Consider the following 21,120-nt stretch of genomic DNA (forward strand, 5'->3'; position numbering starts at 1 on the left):
TGGCGGGGGGTATTTTTGTCCATGTGCTATCAAGGTCCAGAGTTTCTTATCCCCCTACCTTTTGTCATCCCTCCCGAGGCTGCACTTACCACCACCACCCCCCGATCCTTAAGTGCCGCTCTTTGGGAAGCGAACACAAAGGGGTGTTAGTATTCATTTTGTTTGTTTGCTCTGGACCTGTCAGCCTGTCACACAAAGCAGGCCAGATCAGAGAGGGCTGCTCTGCTCTCAATGGAACCCGAGGGGGTCCGCCGAGGAGAACGGGAGGGGGACGTCTCTTCCCCAGCGTTGTTCCCACAGGGTAGGGTGGTCCGCTGCAGAAAAGGGGGGATAGCGGAGGGGGTGCGAGGGCGGGGCCAGGGTTTACTGGGGCAGAAAGGAGGGTGTAGGGTTGTTTCAAAGCCAAGGGAGCCGTGTGAGGATCATATCAATCATTCACAGTTTTTGGAGGGAATAGTTATGAAAGAAAAGGGGAGTTTTGGGGGGCTTCGTCTCCCTGTTCCTGTCTCTGCTCTGTGCTTTCTCCTTAGTACATCTCCCTCTCCTCTCTCCCTCTCTCGGCCTCTTTGTGCCGAGGCCTTTCTGGACATCTGCCCGGACCTATACACAGGAAAAAATTAAACACTCAAGCCACCAGGCGTTTTGCCAAATAAAGGGCTGCAAAGAACTAGTCTGTGTGTGTGTGTGTGAGAGAGAGAGAGAGAGAGAGAGAGAGAGAGGCAGGGTGTGTAGACAGAGAGATGTCAAGGGTTCTTTTATTCTCTACATTTGGTAGTTTATTTATTACATTTTTTATTATTTTTTTGAAGGAATCTCGTTCTTTAGTTGAGCTCAGTTTGTAACCTAAAGTTCAGTTTCTAAAATCATTAAAGAGGTCAGACGTAAATGTAACTTGTGTAATGTGCTCTGTCATTTAAAGATTTTGTTTAGTACTAAGATTTCATTCAAGGGGTGGGTATCGCAATCATAAGTCCCGCCCTCTAGATAAAAGCTAATCAGTAATTGGTAAAGTCATCAAATCACTGCAACTGCTGATAGACATTTTTGGTTGCCATAGAAACATTCACTGAGATGCACGCTTGGAACTGCACGTGGGCTAGCTAGATCAACTTGAAATATACAGGTTTTTTTAATGCTATTTAATGCTATTAGTCAGATTTTGTTGCATTTTTATTGATTTTATTGAAATATATTGGCAAGCGAATAACATGAAATGAGATTTTGAAAATTTCCCCTTTAAGTAGTTTTATTAGTGTTGGTCATGGCAATTGTGCTGCTCATTTCCCAATATTTTACATTTAGATTATCTTTGCCATCATCTAATGATTACTTGGAAGTTAATCTTTTAAAATACTAATAATTCTACCGTTAAATGCAATTTTAAGCAAATCTCAAAATGAATATCCATTTTTTTACACTGTACATTTAAAATGTTGAAAGTCACTTGTAGCATTTAAAGGATTAAATTTTAGTTTGTAGTGCTTTATTCTTATTTATTGAGATAAATTATCTTAGAATAACATAAAACTTGACTTATACGTATTGGCCAGAATATCAATGCATCTCTAATATTAGTAGATGCTTCCTGATACAATACAGATTGTAATACATTTAGCCCAATTCAGTGTATAGCAGTGTATATCATAAATAATATGCACACATAAAATAAGAATCTAAAGTATTAATGCAATATTGTGAGAAAAAGATAAAGAATCGTATTTGCAAGAGTCAATTCAAAATGAATGAGCAATGATCTTGCTTTTTTTTTAAGGAGGTTCCTGTTTGTCATATGTATATTTTCATTAGCACACGCTGATCATCAAAACTAAGCATTTTAATCGGTCTTTCTGCATGGCTAGAGCTGGTGATTTACTATCTGTCTTGCTAATGGTGTTTAGTCTGGTTGTATCTGATCAGACAGGTGAGCGGTGGCCGTCCATACTGATCAAGAACCTTTCACCTACCCAGATTAAATGCTTACTCCCGTCAGCAGAAAACATCCAGTTCAAATTTCCATAAATGTCCACTTACAGTGAAAGTCCAGGTTTTGAGTTGTAGATAATGGAAGTGAGCGAGGTATGGTTTTCATCAGGACTTTGCTCCTCACTCTCCCCCCATACTTGTACCGCCGCACCACTCTCTCATTCCTGCGGTGCATTCCACAAACACTAGAAATGCCAAATGGAGGAATTCTTCATCTGGATAAGGGGATTTAGTGAAGTGATCTATTGTAAACAGTCTGAGACTGATTGAATTTCTGAAAGCACTGGGGTGATGACAAAATGACCTCTGGCTATATGCCACAAAGTGCGTCAACTGCATGATATTGAAATACATCAAAATGTAAGGTTGCAGTGCACTTACTGCAGCTCATACTTTGGTTTAGGAGGTTTTTAAAACCCCTTATCCTGAGTTTTAAACTTCATAATCTGTCATGAATCGTGGTTTGTTGAGGAGATGTGTTATTTCATAAGTTTGGGGTCAATAAGATTATTTTTATTTTTGAAGGAAGTTAATACATTTATTCAACAAGGATGCATTAAATACAGACATTTATAATTTTACAAAAGATTTCAGTTCCAAATAGGTGCTGTTCTTTTGAACTTAGGATTCTTCAAAAAAACAAAAAAAAAATGGTATCACAGTTATAAGCAGCACAACTGTTTTTAACATTGATAAGAAATGTTTCTTGAGCATTAAATCAGCATATTAGAATGATTTCTGAAAGATGATGTGCACTGAATGACTGATGAAAATTCAGCTTCAGCTCATAGGAATAAATTGCATCTTATACAGTATATTAAAATATAAAACCGTTATTTGAAATTGTAATAATATTCCGCAATATTAATGTTTTTACTGTACTTGATCAAATAAATGGAGGCTTGATGAACATGAGACTTCTTTCATAAAAAAATTTAAAAAATCTTATCAACCCCAAAATGATTTTTGAACACTACTTTTGTAAGAGATGTGATTTTCACTTATGAAAAGTGCCTAGCATAACACTAACAACCACGCTGTACCATCTAGCATCATGACAGTGTTTTGTACAGACAGGCGCCACTCACATTTCTACGAAAAAATATACAAATTTTTGCAGATTTGCATTAAATGCATCACACTAAAGCAGGTCTAAAAATGTACAAAAAAACTTCATATGTATAAACCATTAAGCATTAAAGCTTAGGTGTAATTAATTTGCCTTGTTATTGTGAAGCTCAATTCCTTAACTTTAGCAGTAAACAAACATCGTTTATGCCACATATGGAGGCTAGTCATAAACCCTGAAGAGGAGAGTTGCAGACTGAACGCAGCTGTGGAAAGACATTAGTCACGGAGCTGTATGATTCCTGCTAATGACCCCTGCTGACTGCTCTCATTAGTGCAGGTGGAGGATACTTCATTTTACTGATGCCCTGCTCACCGTGTTGCCTCACTTTTTTAAAGAAGGGACTAAAAACCCCTTTCTGTCTGTAAAGTTAAAATTAACAGTTTCTGTAGGACCAGTGAATCTGCACATTTTTTTGCAGGCGATGGAAGACGTTGAGCAATAGAGCAGTCAGGACTTTCGAGCCAGCACACTCTGCTACTTAATAAATCCATTGGTAAACGTCTGTGTATTGTGAGTCTATTTGTCATTGTGACTCTGCCCCTCTCCGCACCTTGTCCATAAACCAGTAAGGCAGCACTCAATGGATTTCTTATTATCACTTGAGCTGCTGTTAAGAGTGGATTGGCTTCGAAAGCAACCATTAAACGACACAGATGTTTCTAGAATCGGAGCGTCTTCAGTTGTTGGCATCTGACACATGGCAGGATGGCATCAGAATGCCGCTACATTCTATTATCCTCTATTCAGCCTCTGAACCGCCACAAACGTTTCATTATCCATTCACGTATTCATGCGGCATCTCTGCTACAAACTGGGCGCTCTGTTTAGTTTGTGCCAGATGCATTGTTAAGGAGCTTTAAGTATCCGTTGACGTTTCATAATGGGCCTCAGAATGAGCCCATTTTTTCCTCTCGTTCTTTGCCCGTTAACAGCCATCATCCAGGTGGGTCTTCTTTGAAGATGGAGGAACTTGCACATATTGTGACGAGTGAAAAATACCGATCGTTGCTATCGTGGCAACCGATAGACACGCTCGGGGAGGAGGGTGGTCGGGATACTTTCTTTTATTATCTCTCCGGCGACGCTGGCAGTTTTATCTCTTATACGTTAGCGGCAGATTGAGTGCTCTGCCGTTGCTGCCTACGGCCTGTTAATCAGTCAGTTCAAGCAGAGCGGATGAGTTCAGAGGGCCTGGTGGGACTGCTCATAATTAATTATTCCCCACACCAACAAAGACACAATGTGACTGGAACTTTAAAGCCAGTTGCGGTGATTACGGAGGCTAATAGTATTAAAAGCCAAATTAAGAGATATGAGAGTACTGCAGTGTAGCCAATGAGAAAGAAGGGCTCGTTTGTGTTTGACCCTTTCCTCCAGTCAATCTAATTCATCACTGAAAGCATTAGACTGAGAGAGTGCGAAATTGAAATGGCTGCTAATTGTTTCTTTTGTCAAATAGCTCATTGTCATGCTAATTCTGATATATTAGCAAAGAGTGATGGTGGCGTAAACCAAACGTTAAACGTAAACCATTCCTCACCTGCTAATGAGAAGTGTCGAAAGTTGAGTTAAACGGTGCAGTTGCTGCAGTTTATTTTTTTCAGAAAGCAGTAGATCGGCAGTTGAGCCTAATGTTTGCTTGTTTTCAAATATTATGTACAGTGAAATTAATGTATTATAGCCCTGACTGTATCTTAACTATACCGTGTGACCTTAAAGTCACATGTGGCCTATTTATTTTTGAATGCATGTTCCTGTGCTGTATGTGAATGATTCATGAAAAAATGTCTTCATTGTCTTTATTCAAAGTCAAATAACTTCCTTTCAAACTACTTTTCTGTTGACATCACAGGCATTGTGGGCTAATGGATCAACTTTAGCCAATAACCAAATGGCTGTTTAGGCATTGTTTTAGCAGACTCTAGTATATAACGTTGGATAAAAGCACTTTTTTTTCTCATTGAATTCTTGCTTTCATTCTGTTGGCAAGGCTTCAGAATTTACATTTTTACTATTTTTTTTTTTACCAGATGGTGGCATTTTCTCAGGTTTGGCCTATAAAGCAAATACTCACTTTTTCCTGTTTTCTGCTTTTGCTGTATTATAGGTCCAATTGGATAAATTATGCAGCTATAATTGTGTGCTTGTGTTGGTATGGATGTCAGAGTGTGGTTTGTACTGTATGTCTGTACTAAAAAATTGTGTGTGTCTGTGCACCTGTAATGTTTGAGAGAGAGAAATTACACTGTACTGCGAATCACAAATCCCACTGCTGAGTACACCAACAAAATATAACTAAAAACAAAATCGTATTAAAAGCTTATTTTTTGAGATATCAACATCAAATTTGGAACGCAACTTATTTAGATTTAGGGCTTTGATTTTCTAGCAATTTATGAGTTCAGCATTGTGACGAGAGGGGCGGGGCCGAGAACCGTCGGAGGAGCTCCGGAAGGATGAAAGGAGGAGTGACGACAGTGTTGGACGAGAGAGGGCCAGGCCTAGAATTTATTTTGTGTTTTGGTTCTGTTTGCTATTTTGTATTTATTTTATTATTAAAGTTTTCTTTAAATGTTCGCCGGTTCCCGCCTTCTTCTTCCCGGACTACGAACGTTGTTACATTGGCCCTGCCCCTCTCGTCACAAGCATGTTTTATAAAATATAAATCTTATGTAAAAAATGTGCTCATAAATCGTTTTCATAAATTAAAACTATAACTTTTTTTTTTCACTTTTTTAAAACTTTGTTACTTCAACAATAATCTGACAAGGGTCTTATTTAAAATGAGACCTTAATGAAACGTACGTCTGTACTTCCAAGCTTCAAATGTTTATGACAATTATTTGACAATCGACATTTGTGTCCTCTAAGGACCTCAGAGTAACTTTTGTAAGTTGACGCACAAGGGTTAATTCAGAAATATATGTGACCCTGGACAACAAAACCGGTCTTAAGTCACTGGGGTATATTTTGTAGCAATAGCCAACAATACATTGTATGGGTCAAAATGATTGATTTTTCTTTTATGCCAAAAATCATTAGGATATTAAGTAAAGTAAATGTCCCATGAAGATATTTTGTAAATTTCCTACTGTGAATATATTAAAACTTCATTTTTAGTAATATGCATTTGCTAAGAACTTAATTTGGACAACTTTAAAGGCGATTTTCTCAATATTTTTTTTTTTTTGCACCCTCAGATTCCAGATTTTCAAATAGTTGTATCTCGGCCAAATATTGCCCTATCCTAACAAACCATACATCAATGGAAAGCTTATTTATTTATTCATTTTGAAAAATTGACCCTTATGACTGGTTTTGTGGTCCAGGGTCACATATATATCATTATGGAAGTAGTATGAATTGCATGTTACTAACATTTATTTGACATTAATGTTCATGTTACACTTAGCCTAAGCACCAGTAATTTGCATGTTATTATATACAGTGGGTACGGAAAGTATTCAGACCCCCTTCAATTTTTCACTCTTTGTTGTATTGCAGCCATTTGCTAAAATCATTTAAGTAGATTTTTTTTCCTCATGAATGTACACACAGCACCCCATATTGACAGAAAAGCACAGAATTGTTGACATTTTTGCAGATTTATTAAAAAAGAAAAACTGAAATATCACATGGTCCTAAGTATTCAGACCCTTTGCTCAGTATTTAGTAGAAGCACCCTTTTGATCTAATATTAGATCAAAAGGGTGCTTCTACTAAATACTGAGCAAAGGGTCTGAATACTTAGGACCATGTGATATTTCAGTTTTTCTTTTTTAATAAATCTGCAAAAATGTCAACGATTCTGTGTTTTTCTGTCAATATGGGGTGCTGTGTGTACATTAATGAGGAAAAAAAATTAACTTGAATGATTTTAGCAAATGGCTGCAATATAACAAAGAGTGAAAAATTGAAGGGGGTCTGAATACTTTCCGTACCCACTGTATCTTTAACAAATTCAAGCCTCAGCAAATTATACTTCAAGTGGAAGCAATATGTGCCCATATGGAGACAGTGAGGGAAAAGCCACTGTAACTTTATACAGGTTGCTTGTATAAAGTGTGTTATGTCATAAAGATATTTGATCTGTTGATATATCATGAGACTTAATTAAAATTTCTATTACAATTATGAGTCTTTTATGAAGCACTTAAAACACTCTTGATAACATTATTAAATCTTTTAGATTTGTGACAAGCAGTTAAATACATGGTTTCAGAATCTAGGATTATCAGACAGTTCCACTCTATTGACTTTCCTACTTGATTGAACTGTCAAACTAGTGGACATTTTGCCTGTCCTAGGATGGATTAAAAGTTGCCTTAAGTCCTGTAACTAGAGCTAGATTTTCCAGATCAGGTGATTGACACTCTATCCAGGTGTGTGTTGTCCTCATCCGGGTGTCACATTACCCAAGGCCACCGCGGCATGAGGGCCTTCTAACAAGTCAGAGCTGGCTTTCACTAACCAATTCAGAAAGTGTTACTGAGACCTGTTACAAAGGCTGTAATTTGACCAATTAGCCCTGTGGCTAGCGCACTGCCATTTGGTCAGAAAACAAAGCTGACCTGCTGTCATGTTAATCGAACTATAAAAGCTTGTGGGATTGCAGGGATGACATGAACGAAAGAAATGACCCCTCACAGTATTGCATTTGTGCTGTGCTGGTTGCAATTTGTGTAGCAGCTCTGCTTCTACAAGCTGTTTTGAGTGTTATTGCATCGTTTGTCAACGTTTGGAAGTGTCTGAACTTCCAGAGTCACGCCAAGCTGTGTTGATCCAGCATCAGACTCGTGGACTGCTCATCTGTCAGTCTGAAAGGCATACAGTGAGCTCTTGCACCAGGACAGGCAGGATTTAGTGGAGGGTAGAATGGGTTTGGCCGGGTATCAGTCGGGCAAAGTTGCATGTTTGGCCTACTGCGTTTCTGTCTATTTTCGGTGGCTCTGACTCCCAGTATCCCATGGTTACCAAACACACAAGAGGCCAATGAGGTTTTGGCTGGCCAATTACCATGGCGGTGATGGAGGGGGAAAAATGAAGAGAACAACAAGAGCTAGCAAAAAAATGGAAGGGGAAAACGGGGGTATCAAGGGCACTGTGAGGATGCCAAACCTAACTTATTATCATGCAAGGGACTCTGTAATCTCGGCTGCCTTCTCCCTGTCTGTTTATCTGGTCTGAGACTGACTCGTCTCCTGCAGTTCTGGGCTTTGAGTGCAATGGTGTCCGCCAGGATTTGATGCCTACTGCGCCAGACTGCCCAGTGGCCCTGCCAGAACTGCTGCTCTGTTTACAACAGATAGGAAGTGCTCATCAGAGGGCTCATAAGTCATTTATGACTGCAGAGATTTTTATTATTTGGTGAGGGACTCACCATCAACACATTGACACAATATGCTGTGGTGTATTTACACCAAGCAATGGCATATTTGTAACGTAAAACTGCTGCGCACTGTCTCCAGCTTCATTCCTCTCTTCTTCTGATTGTAATTCATTTGAATTGTATGTTTGACACTTGTTATTTAAAAAAGGAACTCTATTTACATGTCTCATTCATGTCAGATTACAAATTAGAAGTTATCCTGGTGAAAGCAATGGAATATGACAGGCAAATGATAAAGATGACAGTTCCTGGTTTTAAGAAAGCTCTTTCTTGTCGCTCTCTTAGACGGATATTGAGTTTCTCAGTGAGTTTGTAGAAAAGCTTTGACATCCTCAATGCCGAGGTTACACCATATCCCCCAGATATTGTTTTGGAGATGGGGGGGTATAATGCCATTTAGGCAAATTAAAGGGCAGCCAGGAGACTTGTCATTCAACAGCGGAGACTGTATCCTGTGGGCCGGGGGAGACCGCAAATTCCTCATAGGATTACAGGATTAGGAATCTGAAAGGTGATGCAGTTTCTCACAGATGGGGGAAATAAAAAGGACAAGGCTGGCAGAGGAGCGATCCCTCATTAATGTCTGCTTCCCTTTAATTAAAAACTACTGATTGAGTGATATCGGAGAGGATTAGGCTGAGGGGTGACTCCTGAAACACGCACACATGCAAGTCTTCCCAAAGCATGCTGGGATATCTTAGGTGAGGGCTGTGCATGGCAGATAAAAGTCTTGCCTGCCTGGCTCGTTCAAGAGCTGGTGAGAAGTTAAGTGATGCATTCCTCTTGGCTGATTAGAGGAGGAACAAAAAAGTGCTTCCAAATAGTGTGAGAGGTTGGCAGGTCGCCATTATAAGGTTTGCCAATGGACTGCATAATTGTCTGTGGTCATTTAACCTGTCAAAGATAGCTCGTGTGGTTCTCGAATTGGTTTTAAGAGCAATACATTAAAAAGACAAAACTAAAGTTCTCCTTCTGCCAGATACATCTTTGTTGTGTGTGTGTTTTTTTGTTGTTGCATTTTTGGCACTATTATTCATAAAACAGTGGAGAACAGTGAAATTAGGGGGTGATGAGAGAGAAACAGGATTTGGAAATGTTACAAGCCAGTTCTGAGCTCCCTTTGCCAGGCCCAGTAGGTCAGAGCATATGCACTAGGTAACATGCATTGACACATCAGAACACCTTAGAAACTGCTTACCGCTGTCCTGAAAATGACCCACAACACCCATGCACCATGGTGGCAAGTTGACACAATGAGAAGTACCTCACATTTTCTTCAAAATGTAAAAAATCTATTTGGCTTTGATTACAAGATTTTTAAAAATTAGTTAAGTCATTAGTTTAATCGCACCTAAAGTGACTAAAATTTTTATAATTTTTGAGTCTAATGTGCTTTCTCTCTGTGGTATATAGTTCAGCTCAGTTCATCTCACTTTCACTGTTGTTTGGAGACAGATCTTTCATCACTCCAGGATGTCATCTTTCAAGGGCACTTACATAAACTCTTCTAAACTATTTTCCCACATTTGTCTTTCCATGCATTTCTTTGGTTTATGTAAGAAATCCTTTCATTCGCTATGCTCTGACCCAAACAAACCAAACTCCAGGAGACTAAATTATCTTCTACTGATGTAATCAAATGTGTGAGTGCCAAAGTAACAACTTATTCCTACAACTTTCTTTAAACATTTAAATACTCTTTTTACGGTGGTTCTCAGCAGATTTTTCCTCTTCTATTTAATGCAGTAACATAAATAGGTACATGTAGTATTTTCTAAAGGTACATTTTGAATTTGGTCTTTTTGGTCTCTTTCCTGTTGTGAGCCTGTTGAAAACACTGGGACCCCAGATGTAAACTAATCTGAAACCGCAGCATAGACTGTCTTAGCCTCAGCTGCAGAGCTCTAAAATGGAAGTTGACCTGCTAAAAAACAAAACTGTGGTTAAACTTCATTACCGCCTGTAGCTGTTGGCTTTGAAAACAGGATGGCTTTACAGAACATATCCTAGTATCAAGTGCTGATCTTGCAATACGTTATTTCTAACAGACCAAACCACAAGTCTCAAAGGCTTGCACAATGGTGCACAGTATTATAAGCTTTCAGTAGGTGTGGCCCACAAGCTGAGAACTTGGCAGCTAAAAAGTAGTTTGTTATCAGTAACAACATGTAGGTTCCTAGTTATAGTTTTTTATATGGGGTGTGAATGTTTCTCTGTCAAGTTACCTAGTGTAAGAATATGATGAGCATGTGTAGATTTACTCTTCAAATGTTTCTTAGTATGAGCTGGACATAATGTTGGTTCGTTTTCTAAATTATTTATTTTGTCTTTCATTTTCAGACCTACAAGAGGCCTTATAAACTTATGGGTAAAACGGACAACGTGATGATGGATAAAGCAAAACCAAAGCATGAGTCTAAAAGCAGTGACATTCACCACCTTGACTGGACAAAGCCGTTGGATACTGTTAAAAAAGCAGTGTCCCAAGAACAGCATAGGACAGAACCAGAATCAAAAAGAGAATCAGTGTGCACCAACAAGAGCCCTTTGTCAGAGCCCAACACCCCATTCTCAAAATCGCAAGTTAAAAAGGTCATAGACAGTTCATCTGGAAGTCTCTTTGCTTCTGCCATGTCTTCCCCAAGCACTGACTCACTAGCATCATCTCCAGTTGATACAGTAATGAGTCCCCCAGCTGACTCAAGTCTGTTCTCTTTTAGTAAAGACAGAGGTTTGCAGGAAGTCACTGAGCAAATTTTTGGGAACATCAAACGTAAATATGGAAGGAAAGACCCAATGAAGGCCTTGACCACGCATAATTTAGGCCTTCAGTGGGCCAAAAAGATGGACAGAGATACTGAAAACCAAGATAATGCTAAGGAGAAACAACCATACAACACTGATAAAAGTGAATTTGAGACAGAGGAGCCTGAGAAGTCGAGCAGTAGGCCGGATGATGAGAGTAAGACAACATCAAGCTGTGGCACTCATCATGCAGATGAATCTAGGAGTAAAAAGCGAAGAAACAGAAAAGTAGGTGACGATAACAACTTGTTATCTGATGCACAAACCACACAGCAAGCTGAGAAGACTGATAAAACTGACCAAGGGAGCACAAAACCTAAAATTACAAAGAAAATAGAATTCAGTGCACCAAAACAATTTGGTGTAAAGTTACAGGAGATTGAGGAAGACAGTGCTGAGACAGTGACTGATGATGTTGAGATGTTTCAGAATAGACCGAGGAAAACACCAGCTGGGAGACAAAGATCAGTGATTGATGCCGACAAGCAAACAGAGGGTCGGCAATCAAAGGTCAAGGACAGGTGGTCTTATTTAAAGTCCCAGAACTCCTCTCCTCATAAAGACTTGAATCAATCTCTGTCCATCGAAGAGCCACCCTCTGCCTTCCCTATTACCCCATCCAGCCCACTCTACACAAACACAAACAGTTTGACAGTCATTACCCCAGTGAAGAAGAAACGTGGCCGGCCCAAAAAACAGCCGTTACTTACTGTGGAGACGATCCAGAACCGGGACGACCTGCAGTTTATGGCTGACCTCGAGGAGCTGGTTAGCAAATTCCAGTTGTTCCGAATCTCCCACCGCAGCTACAAGTTCTACCATGAGAATTCCTATCCCAGCATCTTCCGTCTCAACTTTGACCAATACTATCCTATGCCATACTATCCCTACGACCCTGTGCACTATCTTCGCAGGAGCTCTGATAAGTCAAAGAGGAGGCGTGGTCGGCCAGCCAAGTCAAACGAGCCAGTATCAAAGATGCCTTTCATTCAAGGGATTGGCTGCACAGTGCCCAGTGGCAATTACTATGCACCCTACGCGATGCCTTATACATCCACGCCTCTTGCCACAAGTATGGTAAACATGGGCTATTACGGTCAGTACCCTTCACCCTTGTACTTATCTCATGCACTTGGACCTTCAGCCTCTCCATTCATGAGGCCACCAGTCCCTCCACCAAAGTTCCACCCTGGTGCGTCCTCTAGTCTCGCTGCTCCTAGCAGACATCGAGCGAAGAATATGCCACATGAGATGCCTTCATCTAGAATGAGTGACTCCCATCACCCTTCAAGCAGCTGTTTGGGAAGCGTCTGTCTCCACAAACGCAAGCACAAACATAAGTACAAACATAAAGAGGATCAGTACATCCCACAGAGGGAGAACCTCTGTGGGCTCTTCAGTGGAGCCCAGAGTCCTGCCTTCCTCAACCTCTTGAATGAGAGACTTGAGAAGAACTCTCTGTCCAAACTGAAGGACAAGCAAAGAGGCAAGCAAGGCACAGATGCTTCGCCAGAAACTTCCAGGAACTACTTTGAAGTAGACACACTCTCATCAATGTCCTTATCTGACTCTCAGCATTGTAAACGCACTCGAGGAGAGACACTGAACAACTTCCTGAACATCTGCACCAGACAACCACACGAGCGCCTGCGAGCAAGCCAGGACCATTCGCTGGACTCATTCAAGGGGCAGCACTTAGGGGATGATGATTCTAGTGTTCACATCAGGAGGCATAGCTTGGAGGACTTTGCAGCATACAGAGAAGGAAGCATGGTGTCTTTCCAAGGAGGCAGAGAAGAGAGGGCCGAGCAGATGTACAAGTGCTCCAACACAGCTGTAGCAGGTAAAAATATATATGTCTCCATGAAATGCATACAGACAAATGCAAGATCCATACAAGATATTGATTCGCTTATTTTTTGTTATAAATTAACATTATGAACATGAACATTTGGTTTACCAAGCTGTGATTAGTTGGATGCAAGTGAAATTATGTTCGGCTATTAAATACAAAATGTAGAAAAACAAATGTGCTTTCTGAACACTTTGTATTCTGTTTTCAGTACATCTGGCAAGCAAAGTGTAATGCATGGATGGAGACAACTATAATTCACAAATTTCTCTTTCCTCCCTTTTCGCCCCTGCCTGCCAGTGTTTTTTTCTTAGAGATATATTATTCACACGTTTTGATTTATATTCTACAGACATGCAATAAAAAAACCTTGCCTCTTGTTAAAAGAGCTGGAGAGAAGCCAGAGGTTTAATGAATCCAGTCTACTCCACTGAAGGGGAATTGCAAGCCCTAGGCACAGTTAGATTACATTTTCACTCCCCTAGGGGAACTATGAGGATGACTCACAATTCTGCCTGCTACCACCCACCTCCATGAATTAACTCAATGCTTCAAAGAGCTAGTTTGTTGTACTTAAACAGAGAAATATGAAATCCCACCTAAGTCTACATCTGTGTTGATTTCAAAGAACAGATTTAGATAAGCAAGTTTTGACAGAACTGTTTTTTTATGGCAGTCACATTTTTTGCCAGTGGCATTATAGCTAGCCTGCAATAAATTGCAGCAAAATGGGGTTTTTATATGCTCAAATTTGCATTTAAGGTCACATCTAATTTACAGTTAATTAGTTCTATTTGCTACGGATTCATGGCATGACGACAGCACCTTTTTTTATAATAAGGCTATTAATCATTGTGATGGGAGTGTCTAGTTTGGAGCAGATGTTTTTTCATAAAAGCATTATATCTTGTTGCCTAACTTTACTATGTCCCAATCAAAGATAGATAGATAGATAGATAGATAGTAATATATTACATGATATTTTAACAATTAATTATGTGTGGGTTCTCATAGGTACATTCCACAAAGAATAAGGTGATGTAAAATGCTAAATAAATGTCTTCATTAGAAATATCACCCTTTGACAGGCTCTTGAAAGTAATTCATACATCAGTGAGCACATATGGTATGGATTGAAATTCTGACGGGGCTCTCAATGTACAGATCAACTCTCTAAACCCTCTTTATGTAAGGCAGGCTTTAATGTAAAACTTAATGCCACTCATTTGCTAGCACAGGAATTACACAAAGGATTTGCCTTTGATCGTACCGGTATAGCGTTTCATCTTTCTTTACACTGCACTTAGACTCCAGCAAGCAAGAAAACCCCTATTAAAATCATTACTAATGCCAGTGGATGATGAGTTTTCAATCAGGTCTGCACCCACATTTGCTTAACAAGGATTGTGTGTATTAAATTAGTAGCTTGCCTTGACAGTCGACTAGAGAATTTGCAGGAACAAAAAAATGTGATCTTACACCCCTGTATTTTTTTTGTAAATCGCTTACCTTTGAACTGTGGAATTCGGTTGCCATGGCAACAGGAAGTAGGCCTCCACTACTGTGTAGAGCGGAGCTGTGGGGACAGTGGCAAGGCAAGTCCATAAATTGCTGCCTCTAATGAAAACATTGTGCACAGGATGCAGGTAGAGGTTTCAGGGAATAAATGAGTTGTCACACTCCCTTTGAAAATGAATGTCTCTGTCCAATGATTTGTTGGTACTTGGGAAGACTCTGCAAGTTTCCCAGTGATAAACTGAGGCCAGAGAGGGAAGGGCTCATGTTTAGTCAGGCACACATTTTACTTTATTGAAACCAAATGGGCTGAAGGAGCCCATGCACAGCTGGTTATAGTGACCCATGCACTTTTTTTTACATTTTTTTTAGCTTGCATCCAAAATAGCCCTGGTAAGCTTCAATTAAATTATATTATTAAAATTGATCAATATAGAAATGCATTGTTTAGGAAGTGTGGTTGCTATTTGATTTAACAATGCACTTAAATGCTAAATGAGATATTTGAGGATGGATTTTGAATTATTATGGAGCATATCCTGTTTTTGGGTTTTTACAGGTGCACTCTTAAGACAGTCTTAAGAGAAACCTGGAAATGCATAGATCTCAAACATCTTCCACAATTACAGCTCTTGTTTGTTTTCATGGAAACCTACCAGATGGAGTGGCAATCAACAAGAAAAGAGAAAAAGAGACCTCTCCAGAGATATGAAAGGCGTGCAGGAGAGATCTTAGATGTGGAACACACATTTTAGGCAGCTTTAGGCTGTCTGAACTCATTTCAAACAAGGCTGCCAGAAACCCAGCATTTCCTCTGATCTGGGCTTCCTTCCAAAGCTCCAACGTGAAGTGTAGAGGCAGTAAATTAATCACAAATGTATCTGAGGCCTCATAGTGTATTACTCACATTTACAGATGCATCTATTCATTGTGAATGTGAACGCTGACTATATTTACTGATAGACTGATAAGTGGGAGGTTCCTGATGTTTCCTTATTATGTGCATGGATGCAGTTATCCACATGTCAAGTGTTAAGTGAGCTGTTGCTTCACAATCTTCTCCCCTTGTGGGGCATTTTTCACGTGTTTGCTTATTAATGCTTCGCTCTGTTAGACTGACAGCCGATAATGATAAACTGCATGACTCAACAAGCTTGGCTGTATCAATTGCTATCAGATCTGTATATACAAGAATATTTATACACCAGCTAATACAAATTAGAGTGTTGACACATTGGATTGTCACATCATTAAGCACAGAAGAAAGTTTGTCTCTCTCGGTCTGGCTGCATACGTCATGACTCACTCTGAGGTCTTGAGTTTACTTTAGAAATATCACTGCTTCAGCTAGTGAGATGATGTGCGAATCAATTATATTATAACAAACGACTTGCCAAATGTTTACCAGGCTGGCTTAGCACATTTTTCACAATCAGTGTCTCATTTTAGTTAGAGATGGGAACCATAAAGAATTTCATTGTTTCAGTTCTGATTCCTCTTTAATGATTCCAGTTCCTTAATAGTTCCATTAATGATTCTTTTAGTACTTTTAGGGACTAAATATTTGGAACAAAGAAATGCAATTCTGTTGCCAAATGATGAGATAATTGTAATAATAAATTATTTTTAAAAAAGGTTCTTGCAAAAGGACTTTTAATGGATTTTTAAATTACTTTTTAAAAGACAGGCGGTATTAATGAAGTCCAGTAACTGTCCTTAACTACATATTGAAGAATACTACACACATACTGACAAAAACATACAAAATGATGTATCTATAACGACACACTGTCAAATGAACAACCAATTACAGATTAAAATCTAACAGGTAGTTGTAAAAGCTGTATGTGTTTGATTCTTTAAATAGTCATTCATTAGAGCCATTTATTTGGGAGTCACAACTGTGCTGTATATTTTGTGCAGTATTAGCAATGTTGCTGTGTCATTGAATAAGAAATGCAGGAAACTTGAGTATTTTATTTTGTTGTTCCAGAAGCAAAAACCATTAATGAAACCAAACTTTCAGTCATTCAGCTCTAATATTGTTTTTCAAAACAGAACTGGTTCTGAATAAGCGTTAGCTTGTCTTTCTCATTGATTTCTTTTGTCCATTCCTTGCCAGACCCCAGTTCCTACAAGAGGAGGCACAAGCGCAAAGAAGTGGAGGAGATCCAGTGTGACGTGCAAAAAATGTGTGCCTTCTCTAAGATCCTCACCACCAAGAAGAACCTGGATCACGTCAACAAGATTCTGAAAGTCAAGAGGCTTCAGAGGCAAGCCAAGACAGGGAATAACATGGTGAAGAGACGCAGAGGGAGGCCGAGGAAGCAGCCGCTTTCTCTCGAGGAGGGATTGCTGGGTCAGATGCCAGTTCTAGAGAAGTGTGTGGATCTTCCTGGGAAGAAGAACCTTCACACTGGTCTGGTTCCTGCTCAGCTTGAGTTCTCCAATCACGACTCCATCACAGATGCCATTGAGTCAGTGGTACACATGGCCAGATCCCAAACCAACACGCTGTCCACGCAAGGATGCAAGCACTGGCACAAAGTTCAGCCCGAGCTCCAAATCGAGCGCCCAAACCGCAAAGGAAGAGGGAACAAGAGAGAAGAAGCTACTCTCACCTCACATTAGAGAAGTCATGACAGTGCACTGCGAGTTAGCCTTGTGCTTGGGTCTTTGTATCGTTTTTTTTTTTTTTTTTATTCTACTGACACATTTTGATGGGCATTCGCTGAGAATTTGGATCATGGTTGTGGTCTAAAAAGCTCCGCTTTCGGTTTGTACGATTCTGTCGCATACTTTTTTATTGGTCTCAAGGAGACAAACTGAACTTTTACTCTCCCAAAGCCCATAACCATGAGGATGTTGATACTATGGCTGTAGCCATAATCTACCAGCACATGTAAATGGACTTCAATGACAGTACTGTGCACTTTTTTTCTTTCTCGTTTTTCGTTTCACTCAAGCACAAAGCACAGATCTTCTGGCAAAGGTTGATTTCAAACAGCAGGTCACCGGTAACTCACTGCTAACACAGGTTTGCCTGCGCTCAGGTGTGTTTCAGGCATGAACTAATGGCAATACTTTTGGATGAAACCCTTTTCAGTGATGTTTTGATGGCTATCATTTCACTGTACATAGCAACATATTCTACTAATATTTCAAATTCAAAGTATTTTAGATCTACCTATACTGTCAGCATATCAAATCAAAAACCATATAAAGTTTTAAATGTTTTTTTTTTTGTTCTGTTTTTAACCAAATAGAAGTAGAAAGCTTGTTCAAATGGAAAAACTAAACGTATTTAGTCGTGTAATCTTAACGAAGTGGAATCACTGCAGATCGAAGGCTTGTTGATGACACAGGACATCAAAACACATGCCAGTAGTTCACAACAGGCTCAATGAAAAATGCTACGGTTGCATTTAAAACCAACAAAGCACTTATTTCTTTTCTTTCTTTTTTGTAGAACACGTTTGAGTGGGCTGAAGTTGTACAGTGTCACAGTTGGTTTTTCGCTTTAAATAATAGTCAGCATCTGGATGATATTTTCATTATTCGAGTCGCCTTCTCCAGAGTCTCTTTGAGAATGTGCCTGCTCTTGTTAACTAAACAATAATAGTATGTCTATATACCTGTCAGTATTACATATCCACATGACCAAAGTTTCAGTGTAGTCGTGTATCATAGGATAGATCGGTTTCAGTTTAACCGCTTGTGTATATTACTATGAATGGTGTGGTGGTGTGCTTATTTGTCGATTAGTCGTTTGGAAAAATAAACCAGAATGTACACTGAAGAATATTTAGGTGATCGTCCTGAACATAGGACATCACAAACTAATCAAATACATGTCCTGTTTTAGACTCGAGTTACACTGATATAAGCGATTTGGAATCAGGATAGATTTGAATGTGGTCCTAATTTGAATAGCTTTCCATTTGTTAATGATTTCTTGGTTTATCCATATATGTGCCTTATGTTTGTCTATAAATCCATAACATGTTCAGGTACTGGAACACACAATGGCAAGATATCAGTCTAAAATGTACATAATAGTTTGCTGCCCTGGTTGTAATGTGTTCATCATCTCGGTACACCTTCACAGGTCTCGCTACAGTATAATATAGGCTTCATTTTGACTATATACATATATTTATATGCATAAATATACAGTTCAGTGATCAGACAGCACATCTAGTACACCTGAAGACACTCAAAATATCTCTCTAACCAAACCCACGCAGGGTTGTTAACATGAATACATGCTTATTTACTATGCATCAGGTTATTGCTGTGAATCCACTGACGCATAACTCTTTAGCATCGACTCTTTTGTAAGCTTTCTGTTAAATGAAGTGGTCTTACTGAAATTTGAAATCTGAACCGTTCAAATTAATAGTGCTAAATCTGACTATCATTTCTTTTGCAATTCTAGTCATTGTGTAAGGGAGGAAAATCAGCCTCTAAGCAGTGCAGCCTTAATCAAATCTTCAATTCAACAAGTTGTCCCCTGTAAATAGTCTACCATCTGTAGGTTGCTGTGAATCATGCCTAAGAGTCATGTCAATATGTTGCACTCACAGTTGTCCAAAGTAGGACACACATAGTTGCTGAACATGCCATGAGCCATTCTGTCCTTGTGATAATTTGCAGTGCATTAAAGCTAAATAAAAATAATATATGCCGGCAGCTATTTGCCTCAGCCAGTTGTACTGGACCTTTTGTAGGATGCATCCATTTGCGCTGGTTCCGCTAAACACCTGCGAACATTTGCCAAAAATGTTGACCTTTTATTAGTGCTTTAAGCACCGAAAAGCTATGTTTTAACACAAAATGTACACCGTAGCAGTTTTCTGAAACATGATTATAATAGTAGGTTAGTCAAACATGGCTTTGGTAACAAGGCCCGGCAGCTCAAATTTGCTCGGCTTCTATGGTTGTTTAAATGCCAGATATATTTTCTCCACCAGCTGATAAGTGGTGCCTTGTGAAGTTAAGTGTATTTTTTTATGTTCCTGCTCCTAAACGACAATAGCGACTTTGTGTAGAGTAAATATTACCGAGGTCACCGAGAGAATGTCATCCACTCAAATGTAGTGTCGTATTTTAGTTTGTATCGCTATTAATGAAGTTATAATGCAAGTGAAGTGTTAATCGAAAGTAATATTCCGAACGAGGACACAACAGAAGCTCTTATCGCTGTCTAAATTCATGCATATGGTGTTATGACAATTTTGATTTCTGTATCTGCATGCTCTATTTGATTGTATGCATACAAATTTTGAAGAAGTCAAGCAGTATTGAATTTCGATTTGAATAAGATCTTATACATTGTTTGATATGTTTTTTTGTAATGGATTTTAAATTCATAAAGCATTTTGTACATTGTATGGATATTTAAAATAGCAAATAATGGACGTATATAGAAAAGAATAAATACTGATATACACAAACATATGCATTGTACATAGAATGTATGTATACACATTCATTTTTTGTGTAACTGTGTATACAGACATGTTTATAAATACAAGTACTAGCCTGTACATATGTACATACATATAAGCTTGCATGTGTTTGGTCATGTTTGCCGTTCATGATCTTGTAGTTTAATTTTTTTATTTCTTCTTTTTCTTACTGTAAAGCTCATTTTGTGCAGCCATCTCCGGTGAGCAGTATTGAGCACTTAAAATACAGTTGATCTTGTTCATGTCATTCATTGTGCAAAAAAAATAAAAAAATAAATGAATTTATCGAGAGCTCACTTCAGTTTCTTTGCCTTTTTTGCATAGTTGTTGACATTACGGCTGGGTAAAAAAATATCGATATCTCGATATTAATTGATTCTCATTTTTACGGAACGATATAGATTCTTAAATCCCAAGAATCGATTATTCTAGCCTGTTTTCAGTTAATGGACGGAACATTGAAGGGGACAGAACGTCCCATCCAATATATCGTGATAAGCATTGTGCTTTGGTGCTTATAATATGAAACAAAGTCTGAGATTTAAAATTCTGTCCATTGTATTACCGTATTCAAACAATAAATGCCGTTTTGGCGCTGTTTAATGTGGAGTGACAGATCGCTGTAGCGCCTTAATTCAACAGTTTCAGCACAAAATAAACATGATTAAACATCCGAAGGTAAGTTTAAAGAAAGAGTACAACTTTACAAGCCGTATCTTGTCTCATGTAATCGCTCAGTCAGTGTTTCAACCACGCAAAGGCATCAATAATGGCTTGTAAACAATGTCACGTAACGTCACATTTACCTCAGAAAAACATATTCGGTGACCATAAACTCATTAGTCAGCTAGAAAAATAAACTGTAGAGAGGGGCATTTTGCTATATGCACCATATAACATATTCATTATAAATGTTACTGTTCTTCAATGTTTAATTTATGTTTGAATAAATCCATCAAGATTTTATGACAGC

General features: G+C 38.9%; 1 protein-coding gene across 1 annotated transcript in view; it reads left to right on the forward strand.

Annotated features, from left to right (window-relative positions):
• LOC107703262 (SET-binding protein-like) overlaps positions 1-20,434 on the forward strand; it is a 71,472-nt gene extending 51,038 nt beyond the window's left edge. Inside the window, exons 3-4 of the mRNA XM_016505819.1 lie at positions 10,845-13,152; positions 16,799-20,434. Of these exons, the coding sequence (XP_016361305.1) occupies positions 10,845-13,152; positions 16,799-17,307 (2,817 nt within the window). The 3' untranslated portion in view covers positions 17,308-20,434. The remainder of the gene's footprint in view (positions 1-10,844; positions 13,153-16,798) is intronic.
• Positions 20,435-21,120: the final 686 nt, after the last annotated feature.

This window comes from Sinocyclocheilus anshuiensis, unplaced genomic scaffold, assembly GCF_001515605.1.
Source record: "Sinocyclocheilus anshuiensis isolate Anshui unplaced genomic scaffold, SAMN03320099.WGS_v1.1 scaffold542, whole genome shotgun sequence".
In the NCBI taxonomy this organism is placed as follows: Eukaryota; Metazoa; Chordata; class Actinopteri; order Cypriniformes; family Cyprinidae; genus Sinocyclocheilus; species Sinocyclocheilus anshuiensis.